This window comes from Macaca thibetana, chromosome 12 (genome assembly GCF_024542745.1).
Source record: "Macaca thibetana thibetana isolate TM-01 chromosome 12, ASM2454274v1, whole genome shotgun sequence".
Taxonomy (NCBI): domain Eukaryota; kingdom Metazoa; phylum Chordata; class Mammalia; order Primates; family Cercopithecidae; genus Macaca; species Macaca thibetana.
In genome coordinates, this window is record NC_065589.1 from 23,133,316 (window position 1) to 23,150,798 (window position 17,483).

Consider the following 17,483-nt stretch of genomic DNA (forward strand, 5'->3'; position numbering starts at 1 on the left):
TGCCAAAAGCCAAGCTGGGAGCAGATGGAGCTGGCAAAGCGGAAAACCGGCCAGGGCTGGGCTCGGCAGGAACTGAGCAGAGCGGGTTGTCGGGATCAGCCTCTGGGCCTGTGGCCCCAGTTCCTGTGCCCGCTGCCCAACCGAAATCCTTCACCCTTCCCTTCGGAATCCTTGCACATGAGGGCCTGAGCCAGGCTCCGTGGGGAGGAACAGGGAGGCAGGAAGGCAGGGGCAAAGGCGGGGGCCAGGCAGGCTGGGGAGCCTTGAGGGCCTTCCTCCCGAGCAGCGCACGAGGCTGAGGCAGTGGGAGGGGGAGATTTACCAGGGCTCCAGATTCATTATTCATGAGCCCGCAGCAACGACTCCAATTTAAATGCTAATGTGGGGGGGCCTGACTCAGCTGCCCTGCTTCCGCCCCCACCCCCAGCCCAGACATAAGTAGAGTCCGTGCTGGCTCCAAGGTTCATGGGGTTTATTAGGGAGTCGGGAGGGAGAAAGCCCAGGAGTCCCCAGGCCACCCACATTGCTCCCCAGCGTGTGACGATCCTGCCTGGCTTTCTCTAGTCCTTTCTAGACAGAGGCTGGCCAAGCAGGAGGCAGCCTCAAGGGGAGCGGGTAGGAGCTGGAGGCCTTCTGGCAGCCCCACTCAGAGGATGATCTGGTTGGTGAAGCTTCGGCTCAGCTCCTTGTGTGGCAGAACAATCGAGTTCAGGATGAGCACCTCGGCAGGGATCCGGACTCGGCAGCCTGCGGCGTGGATGAGGGCATCAGGGGAGGTCATGGGAGGGGAGACAGGAGCAGGGAGCTGGGGGCCACTGCCAGCAGGGAGGGACCCCTCATGCCATCTGTGCCCCTGGCCTCATGCCCCTGGTGACTCACACAGGGCCTGGCACACAGCAGGCCCCTGGTAACTGTTTGCTCAAAGAAGAAACACGCGTGCACACAAGAGGAATGAATGCTCCCCAGAGTCACTGGCCATCAGCTGTGGGGTTCCCCCAGCCCTGGCCCCCAGGAAGCCATACCCAGGATGGTGATGGCAGGCAGCAACTTCCCATCCTTGAAGAGGCTCTCACTGTCCATGCGGGCTCGGGGATCATTGGGGTTGGGGTCATTGGGAGTACCCTCCACGCGGGCCCAGCGTCCCACGGTGCTCCCCCAACCCACAATGCTATGCAGAACACACGTGTGCTCCTGCCAAAGAGGAGGGTGAAAAGTAAGGGGAAGGGGTAGGAGGCAGCAGGAACCGGAAGGTGTGAGGTGGGGCCAGATGCAGACCCCATGGCATTCACCCTTCTCTGTTCTTGGGGGGATACCTGGGCCCTCCCCGCAGGCTCTTGGGGTGTCACATGCGGCTGTGTCTGCTGGTGCCTACCTGTAACGTGGCTCCATGGAGGACAATGCTCTCCCGGAGCCGCACACCCTCACCCACGGTCACCCCCTTCCCGATGGAGACGTTGGGGCCCAGCTGTGGAGAGAAGCACACACCATAAGCCCTGGAGGGACTTGGAGGATCCCCAAATCCAACTCCCTTCTAGAACAGATAAGGCAGAAGCGACCTGCTCGAGGCCACACAACAGGCTGTGACAAAGTGGAGAAACCAGCACCCAGAACTCAGGCAGTGTGGGCACCCTCCATCCATCCGACCACCACCCTCCCCTCCCTGGGGCTGGGCCCAGCACTCACCACAGCCGAGGGGGCCACCTTGGCAGTCGGGTGGATGTACACATTCCCTAGAAGCAGAAGAGAGGCCCTGGGGGCAAATATCCCAAACCGAATTTGGATCAGGGAGGGGCAGGGATTGAGGCTTCAACTCTGGACTCGAGGTCAAGAAAGCTGGTTCAGAGGGCAGAGGGGCTGGGGTGGAAGCCAAAGGTTAGGAATTGGGGCAGGTTGGGTACCTCGGATCCGTGGGCCCCCTGGGGTGTGCTTGGCCAGCCGTTCTGGGTGAGTATCCTGGTATCGGCTCAGGTAGAGGCGGGAGGCGTAGAGGGCTGAACTGGGGGCCACAAGGGGGGCAGGGGCTCAGGGGTCAGCAGGGCCTGTGCCCACCACCCCAAAGTTTCAATCTCCAGGGGACCCAGCCTTCCATACCCGGCGGACTTGATCTGGCTCCAGATACCATCAGTGAGATGCACGTATATCTGGCCCTGCCCTGCCAGGGCTGAAAACACATCCTGCTCTAGGCGGATGGTACCTGCCCCTGGCCACAAGCCTGGTGAGTCCTCCCTGGCAGAGAGGAAGAATGCTGACATCAGTCCCCCGGCTGAGCCCCGGCTGTGGGGCTAACACAGTCTCCCGGGGACAGGAGTGGGAGGGATTCCCACCACCTCTCTAAGCCCCTCTCTCCAGGTCTGGTCCGGTCCTCTCCAAAGGGCTGCTCTCATCCCAGGAAACTCTCCCAGCCAGCCCCAGCTCGGGTGGGTGCTATCACAAGGGAGCCCCAGGCAGAGGCCTGCTTCCCATCCCTGCCCCATTTCCAGAAGGAGTTCCCCCCATTTTCACATTCTCGTCCCCATTCAGCCCTTTACCCCCTCCAAGTTACCCTCCCACTCATTGGATGGAATGAAACACAGACAGACTCACCCCAGAGCAAGGCAGCTGGTGAGGGCAGAGACAGTCACAGAAAGAGAGGGAGAGAGAGATGGTAGAGATGCCAGCTCAGCAGAGACAGAGACAGAGAGGCCAGGAGAGATGGAGAGGGAAGCAGAGACACGGGTGGGAGTGAGAAATGGCTATGAGGGGAGGAGGCCTTACATGGGGCGATGTGGGAGTAAGGCAAGGATCCCTAGAAGGGAACAGCTTCTAGCCCTAGGAGGGAAGACCCTGGGACTGGCGAGCAGGGCTCTAGGTGCTCTGTTCCAAGAGGAGCCTCAGCCTGAGAGTGTGCATGTCTGTCTGTGTGTGCACGTGCACACGTCTGCACCCGAGCGTGTGTGCGCCCAACTGTGTGTTGCCGTCTGTTCTGAAAGACGTCTCTGGGACACTCAGGGCTTGGCAGAAATGGACCAGAAGGGGAGTGGGCAGGCAGTGACAGAGGAGGAACTGGGATGGATAAGGAAGAGGGACAGAATGAGGTTAGAAGGGGAGGGACTCAGGAGGCTCTGCTGGAGATGGCAAGTGGAGAAGGGAAAGGGGAGGAGGAAGGTGAGCAAGTTGAGATGGAGCCTGCAGAGACTGGTATGTGTTGGGGTCCGTGACTGGGGGTACTTGGGGTCACAGGGCTATGGGGCCTGCCTCACAATTGCCCATCCTGCTGATTACGCTGGAAGACATCCCGAAGAGGCTTCAGGGCTTCAGGAGAAAAGAGGTAGATGCCGCAGTTGATGATGTCACTGATAAATGTGCTGGGTTTCTCCACATAGTGCAATACCTGTGAACAGAGCAGGCTGGCTTCAGTAGAAGAAGGGACTACTGCCACAGTCCCCTAAGACCCTCTGATTTCCAGGCCCTTCCTGCCTCTCCTCCCTGCTGCCAGGGTGGCCTGGCTAAAATGCAGTGCGTGTCCGCATCCTACTGCTGCCTGGCTTTAAACCCTGAGATGACTGCCCTTCACCTGATTCACCTTCAGATAAGTCCAAAGTCCATGGCTTTCCCTGCCTGATCCTCCCCACCGCCTACCTCTCAGACGCGTTTCCACCCGACTGCATGCCTGTGCCTGGAATGGCCTTTCTCATCTCTTCATCTGGAAAGCCCACCTTTCCAAACCCAGTTGACACGGTCACTCTCTCTGTGCGTCCTCTCTTGCTGGCCCCAGAGTTAGCTATTCATGCCTGGGCACTCCGGAACTCTGGCCACGCCTCACCCTTGGCATTGTATCATTTGCAAAGGTTGGCTTTTGATTCTGTCACTCCTATTAGACTAATGGTGCCCATGAGGCAGGGACTGCACCCATTTGGCTCTGTTTCTCTCACACCTACCTGGTGCTTAGCACAAAACTATCTATGTGTATGTGTGTACATGCATGTGTGTGTGAGTGTTTATATGTATGTTTTATATTAAAGCACGAACAAATAAAAGGGGTATGTGAGACCAGGTATGGTGGTGGCTCATGCCTATAATCCTAGCACTTTGGGAGGCTGAAGTGGGTGCATCACTTGAGCGCAGGAGTTCGAGACCAGTCTGGGCAATGTGACGAAACCCTGACTCTACTAAAAATACAAAAATTAGCCAGGCATGGTGGCACATGCCTGAATCCCAGCTACTCAGGAGGCTGAGGCAGGAGAATGGCTTGAACCCAAGAGGCAGAGACTTCAGTGAGCCGAGGTCACACCACTGCACTCCAGCCTGGGCAACAGGCTAAAAAAATTTAGCTGGGTGTGGTGGCTCACACCTATAGTCCCAGCTACTTGAGGGGCTGAAGTGGGAGAATGGCTTAAACTTGGGAGGTCGAGGATGCAGTGAGCCAAGATCGAGCCAAGATCGCACCAAGATCATGCACTCCAGCCTGGAAGACAAAGTGAGACCCTGTCTCAAAAAATAAACAAATAAATAAAGGAGGGAGGGCTATGTGAAAGTCAAGAGGAGTAGGAGAAGGGAGTTTCACAAACCAGGAGAGAGCTCTGCTACCTAGCCTATCATGTTCCTGCCTCCGGTATGTTATTTCCTACCTCCAGGCCTTTACACCTGCCATTCCCTCTGCCTGTAATACCTTCCTGTCTCTGTCATGTAGACAAATGGGACTCCGCTCAGACCTTGCTTCCTGCAGGAAGCCCTCCCTACTCCTACCCTGGCAAGGCTGGGCTGGGCCCCGCCTTGGTGTTCCCATTATGCACTGTGCATACATTTATTACAGCACCACCTGCAGGAAAATTAACCATTCCCCCCTCCCCCTGGTCAATCTCTCTTAAAGGGATGTAAGATGATTAATCGGGAGCGTCTCACCTGTCTGACAAGACTAGGGCCCACCCCATACTGTGCCAGCATTCTCTAGAGGCCTGAGGTAGAGGGGATGATGACACAGAGTAGGGGCCCACCCAGCCCCCTCTCCGCTCTCACCTCATGTGTCTGTGGATTCTCAACGATGCAGCCGTAGTTGAGGGACTGCGTCCTGTTAGCCTGAAAGACAGACACACCTGAGATAGTGACCTGCCTGCTCCAGGGCAGCCACCTCTGTTTTTCCTTTCTTTCCCTCCCCTACAGCACCTGGCATGCAGCTCTGCCACTGACAGGCCTTCAGCAAGGGTGGAAACTGACAGCTGCCCTCCCCCTCCCTACTTCTAAACAGCCAGAGGGCTCGGGGTCTCCACTAACACCTCCATGCCTGCCAGAGCAGCGCATCTCCCTCCTGACACCAGCTCCCACACCAACGCCCAGGGTGCCCCTGCCTCCCCAATACCCTGAATTCCAGGAAGCTCTTGGGGTCACCTCCTCTACACCCTCCAGTCCTCCTGACCCCCTCACCGTAGTGCCAAGGAGTAAGAAAGGGTGACGCTGGCGTCGGTGGGCTTCCAACATAGCACTCAAGGGGAAGTCAGAGCAGACATCAGCATTAAGCACGAAGAATGCCTCGGGGCTCCCAGCCAGGATCTGGTCTCGAAAATGGTAGAGACCACCCCCTGTGCCTAGGGGGGCAAATTCCTGCAGGTACCTGTCCCCAGGGACCCAAGAGCCAGCTCAGTGGATCTTGACCCCCACCGCCTGCTCCCAGGAGTACTCCTGCCCAAGGCCCACAGAGAAACTCTATATATTCAGGGATTCAGTGATGTCCAAATAAGAATCCTTCTACTAGGTGAGGATGAACTCTGGCAAATGCTGACTCAACCCACTCCCAAGAATTCAGAGGCCTAGGGCATCCTCCCCACCCCCATATATGAGTGTGTGCACAAACACCTGACTGGAAGGTTAAACTCCTGCTGGGTGGCTTCTAGGAACTGGGTGAGGGGCTCATCAGGTTGGTAGAAGCCAATGAGCAGAATCTCCTGCATCCCAGGGACCTGAGGAAAAGGGAAAGGCTGGGAGGAAGAATGTCTAACAGGAGGTGATGTTGGGGAAATCCTTAGGGCTGGCCCAAAGTCCAGAAACCAGTTTTAGTCTCAGCTGTGGGGTCCCAGGGCACTCACCACTCTGGGCTATTTTCTCCTCTGGACAATGAGGAAGTTGGAGGAAGTCGGAGGCCTGATCTTTTTTTGTTTTGTTTTTATGAAAAAAGGTCTCGCTCTGTTGCCCAGGCTGGAGTGCAGTGGCATGATTTTGGCTCACTACAGCCTCCACCTCCTGGGCTCAAGCGATCCTCCCACCTCAGCCTCTCGAGTTTCGAGGACTACAGCCATGTCACCACCTGCCTCAGCCTCTAGAGCAGCTATGACTACAGCCAGGCCACCACATCTAGCTAATTTTTAAACTTTTTGTAGAGAAGGGGTCTCTTGATGTTGCCAAGGCTAGGCTAGAACTCCTGGCCTCAAGCGATCCTCCCAACTTGGCCTCAAAAAGTGTTGGGATTACAGACATGAGCTACCATGCCAGGCCTGATCTTTCAATCAATTATTATTACCCCCACCAACCAGAACTGGGACTCACTCTAAGAAAGACTTTGCCTACCAAGCTGCATTAATCCATTCCCCGGCCCCCGCCCTCATTTTTATTATCTGTCAGCCTAAGCTTGAGATCAGCATGAGGTAAGGGTACCATGTATCAAGGGTCTGTGTTGTACTAGGCATTTTACAAATGTCATTTCTAAGCTTCACCACCCAACAAAGTAGGTCTAATCTCCCCCATTTTACACATAAGGAAACTGAGTGTCAGAGAGGGTGTGTTATTTGTTGCAGGCCTCACAGCAGGCAGAGACTGAATTCAAACCAAAACCTTGCCTGTCTCAATACGAAAAGCAATAAAGAAATGAGCATCACGGTGATCAAGGATATGAATTTGTGCCTGGTTATCATTAAGAGTCTCCATGCTACGGCTTTACATTGTCTCCAAGATCCTTGCCTGATCTCACATTCCATACTTTAAAAATAGGAGTGAAATCTGAGCAGGAAGAGGCCAGATGAGAAACTAGATTAGGGGAAGACAGCAGGGCAGCTGCACAGCATAACTTGAGGGGGCGCCATTCACATTGTCATCTGTGAATGATGGTCCTTGGAGTTATGCCTGGTGGGAAGAGATTATGGTTGGGAAAGGGGGAAACATAGCATGAAGATGAGCAGGAAGTGAGGGGAGAGAGGGGAACCCCTGAGGTTACCTGGGCACAGGCTTCAATATGATGTTGGATCATAGGGACCCCTGCCACAGGAAACAGTGGTTTGGGCACCTCAAAAGACAAAGGTCTGAAGCGAGTTCCTGGGAGAGGAGAGATAACGTTTTGGCTTCCTGCCTTCCTCTGCCCCCATTCTGCCTACCACACCAGCCCAACCTCCTCCCCCCATTCCCCTGGCACCTCACCCTTTTGAGGGCCTCCAATCAGGATCACCGCTTTGAGCATGATGGTGACTGCTACCTAAACTTCAAATCCCAACAGAGAAATCAAGCTCAGATCTCATACCCCAACCAAGCCCCAAAACCCAAATAGCAACACTTAACCCTCTCCCAAGATGTAAACCCAAAGCTCAATATAGTCTCTGCCTGGACCCAACACCTCACAAATCCCACACATCTCAAATCCCAGCGGAGAAATCAGGCTCAGATCTCACACCCCAACCAAACCCCAAACCCCAAATAGCAGCACTTAGCCCTCCCCCAAGATGTAAACCCAAAGCTCAATATAGTCCCTGCCTGGACAGAACCTCACAAATCCCACACATCTCAAATCCCAACCCAGATTCCAGTCGGCCTTCAAACCTCACAGTGATTCCTCCCAAATTCTGAAATTCACGCCCCACAATTTGATCTCTAAAAGACTTCCCTCTGGCCATGAACAAATTCTGCAAATTCAGAAACCTGGCAGAGACCCCCTTCTCAGACCCAAACCTCAAAATACTGAAGCCTCAAACTCACTGATTCCCAAAGTGTTGTGTCTTCATTCTAGATATTAAGCCCTGAATCCCAGTAGTGAACCCTGAATATTGAACAGCAAATCCCGAGTGGGCCTCAGATATTTAATTTAAATCCTGAACGTAACCCCCAAGTACTGAACTAACACTGATCTGAATTTGGCGAACCCCTAATCCCAGGAAAAATCCTCTATATGTTGAACATGAATCCTAAAACTAACCTCTATATATTGAACCCCAAATCAAAAGACAGGTTTCCTTGGCATTTCAAACACTGAACCTATTGACCCCCCTCCAGTCCTAATACGGATGACTGGCTGGGTCTAAATCTCTGGATTCGGAGGACTGCTTGATTGCTGACCCTCTGAACCCCACAACTGACTCTGTCCAATAAACCCTGGCCTCTCATGGCCAGGGATTGTGGGACCAACACAGGCGCGGGCGCACCCACGGCCAGCCAGGACCTCGGAGCCCACCCTCTGTCTTAAGGCTGTCCCCCGCCCCTTACCCCTTCCGCCACCCCTCCACCAGCTCCCTTTACCACTAGCTCCCTTTACTCCAGCTCTGCCGCCCACTACTGCAAGCTTCTTCCGCGCACGTGTCTTCTCGCAAGTCGCGAGAACTCATTCGCAGGTTCTGCCGGGAATTGTAGTCTGAACTTTTCACCGCTTTCAAACTTAATGGGAGAGGAGAGCGGTGCTGAAGTCCGGGGGCGTGGCCAAGGTATCGAGGGGCGGGGTTAAATGAGAAGAAGGGTGGGGCCTGAGAAGCACAGCCTGGAACTTAAAGACTGGGACCAGAGCTGTCGGGGAATGGGCACCGGGGCAGCAGCCTAAGTGAGAAACTGGGTCCCAGAGGAAAACGGGACTAAGGACAGCAGGGGGGTGTGGCCAGCCCTGGAAGGGGCGGGGCCGGGGGCAAACAGCCACGAGGGGCTGGGGCTGGAGGCGCACAAAAGAGAAGGCGAGGTCCCGGGCACAGCCCCCGGTCCCGCTGGGAAGTGAGGGCGCCTTGGACGGTGAGGGCAACTGTATCAGGTTGACTGTCTGAAATGCAGCACGGCGCTGGGCGCTCTCCAGACTTTCCTGTGACTCCAGCAGGCTGTGACCTTGGCGTGGGGGTGTGGAATACGTGTGGGCGCGGGTGCAGGGGAGAGGGAATGGCGACGTGGAAGAGCAGAACAGACGCGGAGGATCAGAGAGCCGCTTTATTAAGCAAGCTAGAGGAAGGCTGTGGGTCCCACCACCCCCAGGCTCGGCGCCAGGGCGGAAGGTCCGGGGGTGTCGTTCAGGCTACGTCCACGCGAGCGAAGCTCTGGTCCATGCCCAGGCTGTTCTCCACGTACACCTCGTACTTGCCGCTGTCCTGGGGTGTGGCCCGGCGAATGGTCAGCGTCGTGGTGGTGCTGCCGATCTCGAAGAACACCCTGCGGAGGGGTGGCGGGGAGGAGGGCGGAGCCGCGGTCAGTACAAGGGCGCACTAGGCCGGGCTCCTTAGCCAACTCTGTTCCTCGCCGCCCAGTCCCCGCCCCCGTCACTCTCGTCAGATTTCTGGGCTCAGTCCCACCCAAGTTCCAGCCCCAGGCCCTGCCCATGCCGCAGGTCCCAGCCCTCGCCTGTCATCCTCCTCGATGTCCTCCCCGTCCTTGGTCCAGCCCACGTCGGGCGCAGGCTCTCCCAGGATCTCCGCAGTCAGCGTCACGGTGGCGCCTTTGCGCGCCTTAGTGTTATCGGGTCCCTTTTGAATCTTCGCCGGGACTAGGGGAAGGAAAGGGGAGCGAAACCCCGTGAAGGACCTGGAGATGAGGCAGGGCATCACTTCCCCAGCTAATACCCGGCACTAAATACAGATGCTTTTAAACTCACAGCGTGACGTTGAGCAAATCATTAGCCTCTCTGGTTTCATCTCCTTGGCTGTTAAAGGGACTTATCCCTACCTCTCCTACTTCTCGGGGTCGAATAGAGGATCAAGAGATAAGGCGGGCGAAAGCCCCTGAATGTTCACACATCTCGCGGTGCCTCAGAGACCGCTCTGGGTAGTGGAAATTGCCCAGAGTTGGGAGTCAGAAGACCCGTGTCCAACCCTGGCTCTGCCTCTGACTTGCTGTGTGACCTTGGGGACCTGGAGCCGCGTGATGGAAGCCCACAGAGGACTGCTTAGCCCGGGTGGGGCTGGATCCCGAGGTAGGGAAGGACGCACTTGGCTGGCGGCGGCGATGTGCCCAGGCCGTGCCCGGCGCTGGGCTGGCAGGGACCCTATAGCTAGGCCCAGAGGTAAACGCGCAGCTGGACCGGGCTGCGGGCTCTGGCTGGTCTGCGCCCTGGCGCTGCGCCCGGGGCGCGCGTACCTTCCACGAGGATGCGCGCCGAGTCGGAGCACTGGCCGAAGGGGTTGGTGACGTTGATGCTGTACTGGCCTAGGTCTGCCAGCTCGCCGTCGCGCACCACCAGTGCCACCACGTCAGGGTCCTCGAAGATGTAGCGGTACTTGGGCCCGTCACGTAGCTCCTTGCCGTCCTTACTCCAGCGGATGAATGGGTCCGGGAAAGCCGAAATGCGGCAAGTGAGCTTGGCCGCGCTGCCCTCAATCAGCACCACGTCCTTCAGCGCCTCCAGTACCCGCGGCGGCCCCTTCTCGCGCAGCTCCTTCCGGGACCTACCCCCGGGCCGAGTCAGGGTCCAGAGCTCCCAAGACAGGCCCGGCCGCAGCCCTTTCCGAGAGTGCACCATCTCCTGCCTGTCCCCTGGGCCCGCCAGACCCCTAAACGTGTGGCTTGGTAGGGAAGAGGACTGCTCCTGAACTGCTGCCCTGATAGGATGATGCATTCCTGCCGGCCACTCCTCCACATCTCAGTAAAGACCCTCCCCTAAAACCAGTCATTCTAGAGGCTGCTGAAGCCCCTCAGCCCTTCCCCAAAGCCCATTCAAGAATGCGCTCTCTGCAGCTCCCTTCCTCCACAGAGCTCCGGGGTTCCCTCTTACCTGTGGCCTCGGTAAGAGGCCTGGATGCGAATGGCCGCACTCTGGACCTGTGGGTCATTGATGTCCAGGGTACATCCAGGAGGTGGGGCCGCAGCCACTGACTTTTTGGCAGGAGCTGCTTTAGACATCTGGAGAGTGGGCGACAAATACGGGGGTCCAGGTTGAGACAGAGGGTCCCACCTTCAGCCCTTTTCCTCCATGGTCAGAACATTCAAGGGGGTGGAAGAATGGGAGTGTCTGCGGCTTCTCTGAGGATAGGACTTACCGTGGAGGGATTGACCTAGGGACTTGAGTCGCCTGGCTGGATTGCAGGCAGCACAGAGCCCTTCTGGATGGCACAGTAGGGGTGCAGGCAGGTGCTCAGCCCTGGGCTTGGTTTTATACATCGCTCCCCTCCTTGCCTTGTTTGGTGTGGTTGCCCCAAGCCCCCCGGGACCCCATCCCCCTCCCTCTGACCCAAGCAGGCTCTTTATTTAGCCTGCGGATGCCTGGGATGCTGGCTCAGCCGCTGGGCTAGGCCCGTGGGGGGAAACCCGAGCGGCTCTGGGGTGCACCTCGTGTCAGCACCTGGACAACTGGACAGCTGGATGCTGCCCTGTCCCCTCCCAGGGCAGGGGGTATCCATCCCACTCCCAGGAGGACCACATTCAGCCCCTAGCTGACAAGAGATCCAGCTTCCTACTGGGGCAGTTTTTCACTCAGGTTGGGCTCTGGATAGTCAGACAACACACCCTGTTGGTAAGGGGTTTGAGTGTTTCGGGGGTGTCCCTGAATAAAGCCAGAGTAGCAACCGGCTTGGGCCTCAGGGCCCCTACAGCTAATGGCAACAGGGCCACGTGGCTGTCAAGACCAATCCAGAAGCTCCTTGCTCTTACCCTATCCCCAACCCCAGGAGTCCAGGGTTGTCACTTCCACACTGTGCCCCCTGGTGGTAAACTGAGATAAACCGGGAGGGGATGGGAAAGATTTTTTGAGAATAGCAGCCCCTCCATGCCATCCCTATCCCCACTCACTCCCCTCAATGTCACATGGTAGGGGCTGTTTAGACTGCACTGTCCTTGGAGATTAGCACCACTAGTGGCTCCAACCCTAGGTCTGCCCAAGTCCTTTTTGGGGGCATAAATTGGTGCATCGGGGCATCAGACCACCTGGGGTGAAGGGGTTCAGTTAACCCCTCTGGGGCTTGCCTGGAGGCCAATCTGCCCAGGCTGGGCACCTGGCAGAAGCATTGCTTCCATTCATTGGAACTACCCGCCCTAGTGTGGGGGCACTGTCACCTTTTGATCAGAGCAATTTTGACATAGCTCTGCTGACATAAATTACCTTTGCTCCTCTGGGTTTGGAACAAGCAGTTCACATGCCATTTCCAATGGAGATGGGAAGGGAGCTCAAGATCAGAGGGGGGACGGGAGAGAAATTTTACCATTTATCAAGATACGAGTTCAGGCACCTCATTTTTATACAAAACACTTGCAGTGTGTAGGGGATTGGAGATTCTCACAGGCAAACTGTATATCTTCATCGCTAAAATGACAGGTAGGCAAGGCGTTGTTCTGGTCCCTTCCAGCTGGCTTTAACATCCTGTTATTTTATTTTATTTTATTTTATTTTATTTATTTATTTATTTTTTGAGACGGAGTCTCGCTCTGCCGCCCAGGGTGGAGTGCAGTGGCCGGATCTCAGCTCACTGCAAGCTCCGCCTCCTGGGTTCACGCCATTCTCCTGCCTCAGCCTCCCGAGTAGCTGGGACTACAGGCGCCCGCCACCTCGCCCGGCTAGTTTTTTGTATTTTTTTAGTAGAGACGGGGTTTCACCGTGTTAGCCAGGATGGTCTCGATCTCCTGACCTCGTGATCCGCCCGTCTCGGCCTCCCAAAGTGCTGGGATTACAGGCTTGAGCCACCGCGCCCGGCCAACATCCTGTTATTTTATGATGATGAGGATTGCCTCTTCCCTGGGGTCCTGAGAAGCTAGAGAGGCTGGGCTGGGCTGGGCAAAAGGGTTGTCTGAGCTGGAGTCAAGGGGACCTCATCCTCCGTCAGCAACACAGTGGTGTCAACTCTCTCTACCCTGGTCAGAGGCTTTGTTCCTTTTACTTTGCCAAGAACAGAATTTTGAAGGTGGGGATGAGGGGAGCATTTCCTCTGGAGGCAAGGAGATCTGGGTCCCCGCCAACCCCCCAACCCCTCATCCCCAACCTCAGGGCAGGGCAGCTCAGTCCTAGGTCCCAGTGACCATTCTATGGCATTGCAAGGTTGTGGCTAGAATCAAGGTGCTTTAGCACCCAGCAGACCTCCTAACTTGCCATGTGGACAAGAAGGTCCAGGCTAGTGTGTCCCTTAGTCCTAGGAAAATGCTGGACACAGCAGACTAGAGCACTCCCATCTGGTGCTCTCCATGTGCTCTGATTTGTGCTGTGACATGGAGGGTGAGGGGCGTGGGCCTGTCCTAGTGTTTCTTTTTGAGATGGAGTCTTGCTGTATCACCCAGGCTGGAGTGCAGTCGTGTAGTCTTGGCTCATTGCAACCTCCACCTCCCAGGTTCAAGCAATTCTCCTGCCTCAGCCTCCTGAGTAGTTGGGACTACAGGCATGCGCCACCACAACTGACTAATTTTTGTATTTTTAGTAGAGATGGGATTTCACCATGTTGGCCAGGCTGGTCTTGAACTCCTGACCTCAGGTGATCCAGCCACCTTAACCTCCTTGTCCTGGTTTCTTCTGCAGCTCCTCACACTACCTACTCTTGCCAACCATCAGGATGAAACCCACTCTGCTCCAGGGGTCAGGACCAGAACTCCTGCCTGTCTTCTGGGCAGAGTGAATGAGGCTGAGCCAGGATTGGGGTGAGGGCTGGCCTATTTCAGAGCCCAGCATCCCCCACATTGTGATGAAGGAACATGTGACAAGAGGTGGCGGCTACCAGAGCCTGGTTGCAGGGGTTCAGTGGATCTGCCAGCATTCCAGAAACTGCAAGGGGAGAAGCAGACCACAGTCTCCCGTCCAGAAATAAGGAGAGGTGAGGGGCCAGGAGGGTCAGAGGAGGGGGTTGGAAGGACCCAAAGTGCTAGCTGGTATATCCTGGAATGTGTGTTGGGGAATGCCCAGAGAGGGCTAAATGCCCCTGTCCCGGATTCAACCCTTCCCAGCAATCTTCCCCTCCAGCCATCCCTCCCAACGGACACACAGGTTATGCTGCTTGCCATTTTTATTTCCTTGTGACAGACAGACAGACAGCTGGATGGCTGGGAGGGATGGTCAGGACAACATGGGCAGTAGGGATCGGATGGAAGGGGAAACTTCACAAAAGTCAATAAATAAATAAATATGAATGGGAAGAAGGCCAAAGGCCATGGAGGGGTGCTGGGGACATCCTTGGGCCAACAGAGAGCGCCCGGGGCTGTATCCACTGGACAGGAGGATACAGCGAGCTGAGTGACTGCTGGCCTCCGGCTCTCCATGTTTCTCCTCTAAGGGATGCTGACAGCTGGCCCACCCCACCTCCACCTGAGTCCTCTCTTCTCCCTCCACCGCCTCGCTGCCTTCTCTCACGTCCCAGCCCTGGGCCCTTGCCACTGTATCTGTGTCCTGCCCCTGCTTTGCCATACTGACTCCCAGCCTACTGCCCTGACACCCTGGGTTCCTTCCTCTTCCTCCTCTCCAGCCATGCCCATCTTCCTTGGTTCTCCCTGAGACGCACTGATCCCCAACCCAGAACCTTCCTAGAGCCTCCTCCTTCCTGTCCCTCGACTTCTTTTCCTCTCCACTTCCCCATTCCCCTCTTGTCCCTCTGCCTGTTCCCACCCTGCCCAGCCTGGCCAACGGGTCTCCCACTCTGGCTTTGGCCTGGGGTGGCATCAGGTCGAGGCCCTGGGGTCTCTGTCCTTGCAGGTCTATGAGGTAAGAGCCCGGCCAGATGCTGCTGCTGGTGGTAACCGAAGCCCCAGGCCCGCCTGGCTCAGCGTGGGCCCTGGAATGTCCCGTGGCATTGGTGGGAACCCCAGTTGAAGCCCGAGGCCTGGCTGTGGTCCGTGCCTCTAGGGGCCGCCAGGGTAGGAGCGCAGCAGCACCTTGTGGCGGGTGGCGGCCTCAGCCCGGCGCCGCCTCTGCTCACCCAGGAACTCCTTGAGCCGGTTGGTGGTGAAGGTGAGCGTCTGGCGGCGCAGTTTCATCAGGTAGGCGTCCTGCAACCATGGGTGGGCCAAGCAGTCCTGCAGGGAGGGCCGGCTCCTGCCAGGCAGAGCCAGGGATAATGAGCCTGGAAGGATGGCTCTGGGAGTTGCCAGGGCTCTGTCCTCCTGCAGACCCATGTCCCAATCCTGGATCCACCCCTACATGTGTGATCTTGGGCAGCTCAAGAGCTCAGTTCCCCAATCTCTGGAATGGGGGCAGTGATTCTGCCTTGCATGGGGTTGTCTCAGGCTTTAAATGGTAGGTAGTATGACCATTTAGTAGAAGCAGCAGACTTCTTCCTAAGAGCAGAGGAGGAGCTGGGGAATCTCTGGCACAGGCCGGGCCGGGGGCAGGTGACACTGGGAGATGGCAGGTGTGGGGCTCACTCACCAGGGATGTACTGAGAGGACCTTTCGCAAGAAGAGGGTGGCGCTCTGGGATGTGTTGGGGTACAGCTGGAAGGCATCAAAGCGGCCCCCCACAATCCGAGCCTCCGTTTCCTGGGGGTCTGGCTCATAGAACGGGGAGCGTCCACTGAGCCTGTTGGGGAAGATAGCTTGACTGACATAGGCAGACTGGAGGCCAACACCCAGGCCTGGAAGGACATTAGTGTCGGGTGCACAGTGCTCAGGGCCATGCTGCTCTGTACCTGAGTGTGAGTGTGCGGTGTGATGTGTGTACAGGGGAGGTGGGGCATGGGGGAGAGGGTGTTGGCAGAAGGTGAGTCCGGGAGCTCACTGTGTGGGCAGAGAGGGCTGTGGCAGGTAGGGGACACTCACATAATGTAAGTGAGCACACCCGCTCCCCAGATGTCCGTGGCAGAGCCGATGGGTTCTCCCTTCACCATCTCCGGAGCTGACAGGAGACAGAGGCCAAGCTGACCCAGCTTCCTGGTGGCAGGGAAGTGGGGGCGGGGGAGGTCCCTGGGTGCTTGAGCAGCAGGACAATGCCCAGGTCACCAGACCATAGGAATGACCAAAGTGGCAGGCCCTGAAGCCCAGTAGGCAGGACAGAGGTGGTGGCATACCCCAAGAGACATATGGGACACCTGAGGAATTAGCCTGGGCACAAAATGGAGGGGGTCCCCAGAACTCCAGAGGGGCTGAGAAGCAGGGTGACAAGCTCCCTTGGATTAGCTCCAAGGTATGGCTCCCATTCACAAAGAGTGTGGCTGACACCAAGATTAAAAGCCTTCAAAATCAGCCTGGCTGGTTCTAATCCTAGACCTGCCCCTTCTAGCTATGGAACCCTGGGCAATTTACTAAACCTGCCTGGCTCTCCATAGCCTCGTCTGTAAAGTGTGGCCTGTAGAACCACACTAAGGAAGAGCAATCATGAACGTCAAGCACTTAGCAGGTTACTCAATGTAGCTGGTTCTCCTTATTTAAATAAAATAATAATTGATTCTCCTGTCTTTTTGGCTTTAGCGAATCCCGTCTCTAGCATTTATAATTGTCTGATTGCACAAATCCTTAACATCAGATGTACACCTCAGTTTCCTCATCTGTAAAAGGGGGCTAATATTGTGCCACACTCCCGGGTTATTGTAAAGATCAATTGGAAGAAAAATCCACATACTTCATTCATTGCTTGCATACAGTAATCACTCAATAAGTGGCACATATGTAAGTGAAGTGGGGTGAGCCCTGGCTGCTGCCTCTCTGGCAGTGCCCTGTCCCCACCCTGGCTGGCAGCTGGTCCCCTCACCCATGAACTCCAGCGTGCCCGTGCGGTGGCCAAGGGGCCGAAGGGCCTGGGGGTTGTAGGGCTGGGCACTGCCGAAGTCCACGATCTTGAGGGCGTTGTCAGGGGCCAACAGCAGGTTGTCTGGCTTGATGTCTAGGTGGAGCACATGGCGGCCGTGGAGGTAGTCCAGGCCTTGTAGCAGCTGCGCCACGTAAGTGGCCACGTCATCCTCAGAATACCGGAACCTGGGAGAGCAGGGGTGGAGCAGATGACACCCGGCCCAGCCTCCCCTACCTCTTCCTCCCTACTCCCCCAGAATGCCCAGCTACCTGTCACTGAGCCCACAGAGGAGCTCCCGGTTGCCGCAGCTCTCAGCAATGAGCACGAGGTACCGAGGGGTGATGTAGGCCTCGTGCAGGGACATGATCCGCTCGTGGTGCAGGGTCCGCAGCACCTCGTACTCCTGCAGGACCCGCCGCTTGCCCTCGGCAGCATAGGGCACGATCTTGGCCACGAACGTTCGCCCCGTGGCGTTCTCCCGGCACGCTCGCACAACACCAAAGCGGCCCCTGTGTGTCGGGGGGAGGGTCACCACAGGCTCAGAGGAGAGGAGGGGAACACTTCACAGTGAAGGCTAACGGAGGAGAGCAGGGACCCCTAGGGGCAAGAATGCAGCAGTTCCCGTGTGGGCTCCAGAGTTCAATCCTAGAAACCAGGC

At 56.6% G+C, this 17,483-nt stretch overlaps 3 protein-coding genes across 16 annotated transcripts in view; all 3 read right to left on the reverse strand.

Annotated features, from left to right (window-relative positions):
- Positions 1–455: 455 nt before the first annotated feature.
- Positions 456–8,552, reverse strand: GMPPA (GDP-mannose pyrophosphorylase A). Of its 6 annotated transcripts, none has more exons than XM_050752428.1 (13): positions 8,437–8,552; positions 7,381–7,440; positions 7,181–7,278; positions 5,830–5,933; positions 5,401–5,587; positions 4,996–5,055; positions 3,240–3,370; positions 2,092–2,226; positions 1,899–1,996; positions 1,684–1,730; positions 1,373–1,465; positions 1,023–1,191; positions 456–747 (listed from the first exon to the last, which is right to left on the reverse strand). In XM_050752428.1, exons 2-13 carry the CDS (start codon positions 7,418–7,420, stop codon positions 647–649), a joined length of 1,263 nt encoding a protein of 420 aa, XP_050608385.1. In that variant the 5' UTR covers positions 7,421–7,440; positions 8,437–8,552; the 3' UTR covers positions 456–646. The 6 variants fall into 6 exon arrangements, with proteins under 6 accessions (XP_050608385.1, XP_050608381.1, XP_050608380.1 ...); XM_050752424.1 differs by having other exon boundaries at positions 8,470–8,551; XM_050752423.1 differs by having other exon boundaries at positions 7,381–7,435; positions 8,437–8,547.
- A 565-nt stretch (positions 8,553–9,117) lies between these two features.
- Positions 9,118–11,261, reverse strand: SPEGNB (SPEG neighbor). The gene is made up of 5 exons (XM_050752457.1): positions 11,175–11,261; positions 10,910–11,037; positions 10,276–10,583; positions 9,544–9,685; positions 9,118–9,354 (listed from the first exon to the last, which is right to left on the reverse strand). The coding sequence occupies exons 2-5, from the start codon at positions 11,035–11,037 to the stop codon at positions 9,216–9,218; spliced, it is 717 nt and encodes a 238-aa protein (XP_050608414.1). The 5' UTR covers positions 11,175–11,261; the 3' UTR covers positions 9,118–9,215.
- Positions 11,262–14,099: 2,838 nt separating this feature from the next.
- Positions 14,100–17,483, reverse strand: part of SPEG (striated muscle enriched protein kinase) — a 58,763-nt gene continuing 55,379 nt past the window's right edge. For all 9 annotated transcript variants that reach the window (XM_050752328.1, XM_050752329.1, XM_050752331.1 and 6 more), the window contains 5 exons: positions 17,095–17,334; positions 16,787–17,010; positions 15,859–15,934; positions 15,470–15,619; positions 14,100–15,136 (listed from right to left, as the gene is read on the reverse strand). In XM_050752328.1, coding sequence (XP_050608285.1) covers positions 14,944–15,136; positions 15,470–15,619; positions 15,859–15,934; positions 16,787–17,010; positions 17,095–17,334 — 883 coding nt within the window. In that variant the 3' untranslated portion in view covers positions 14,100–14,943. The remainder of the gene's footprint in view (positions 15,137–15,469; positions 15,620–15,858; positions 15,935–16,786; positions 17,011–17,094; positions 17,335–17,483) is intronic.

Bases quoted from the DNA above. Each gene is read 5' to 3' on its own strand.
- GMPPA (XM_050752428.1), bottom strand. From the start codon at position 7,420: ATGCTCAAAGCGGTGATCCTGATTGGAGGCCCTCAAAAGG. The intron at 5,588-5,829 runs GTGTTTGTGCAC...CCCTGGGGACAG, and splicing joins GAGTTTAACCTTCCAGTCAG to GTACCTGCAGGAATTTGCCC. The intron at 2,227-3,239 runs GTGAGGCAGGCC...CCTCTCTGCCAG, and splicing joins AATCAGCAGGATGGGCAATT to GGAGGACTCACCAGGCTTGT.
- SPEGNB (XM_050752457.1), bottom strand. From the start codon at position 11,037: ATGTCTAAAGCAGCTCCTGCCAAAAAGTCAGTGGCTGCGGCCCCACCT. The intron at 10,584-10,909 runs GTAAGAGGGAAC...GCCCGGGGGTAG, and splicing joins GCCTCTTACCGAGGCCACAG to GTCCCGGAAGGAGCTGCGCG. The intron at 9,686-10,275 runs GTACGCGCGCCC...TCCTTCCCCTAG, and splicing joins GGCGCGCATCCTCGTGGAAG to TCCCGGCGAAGATTCAAAAG.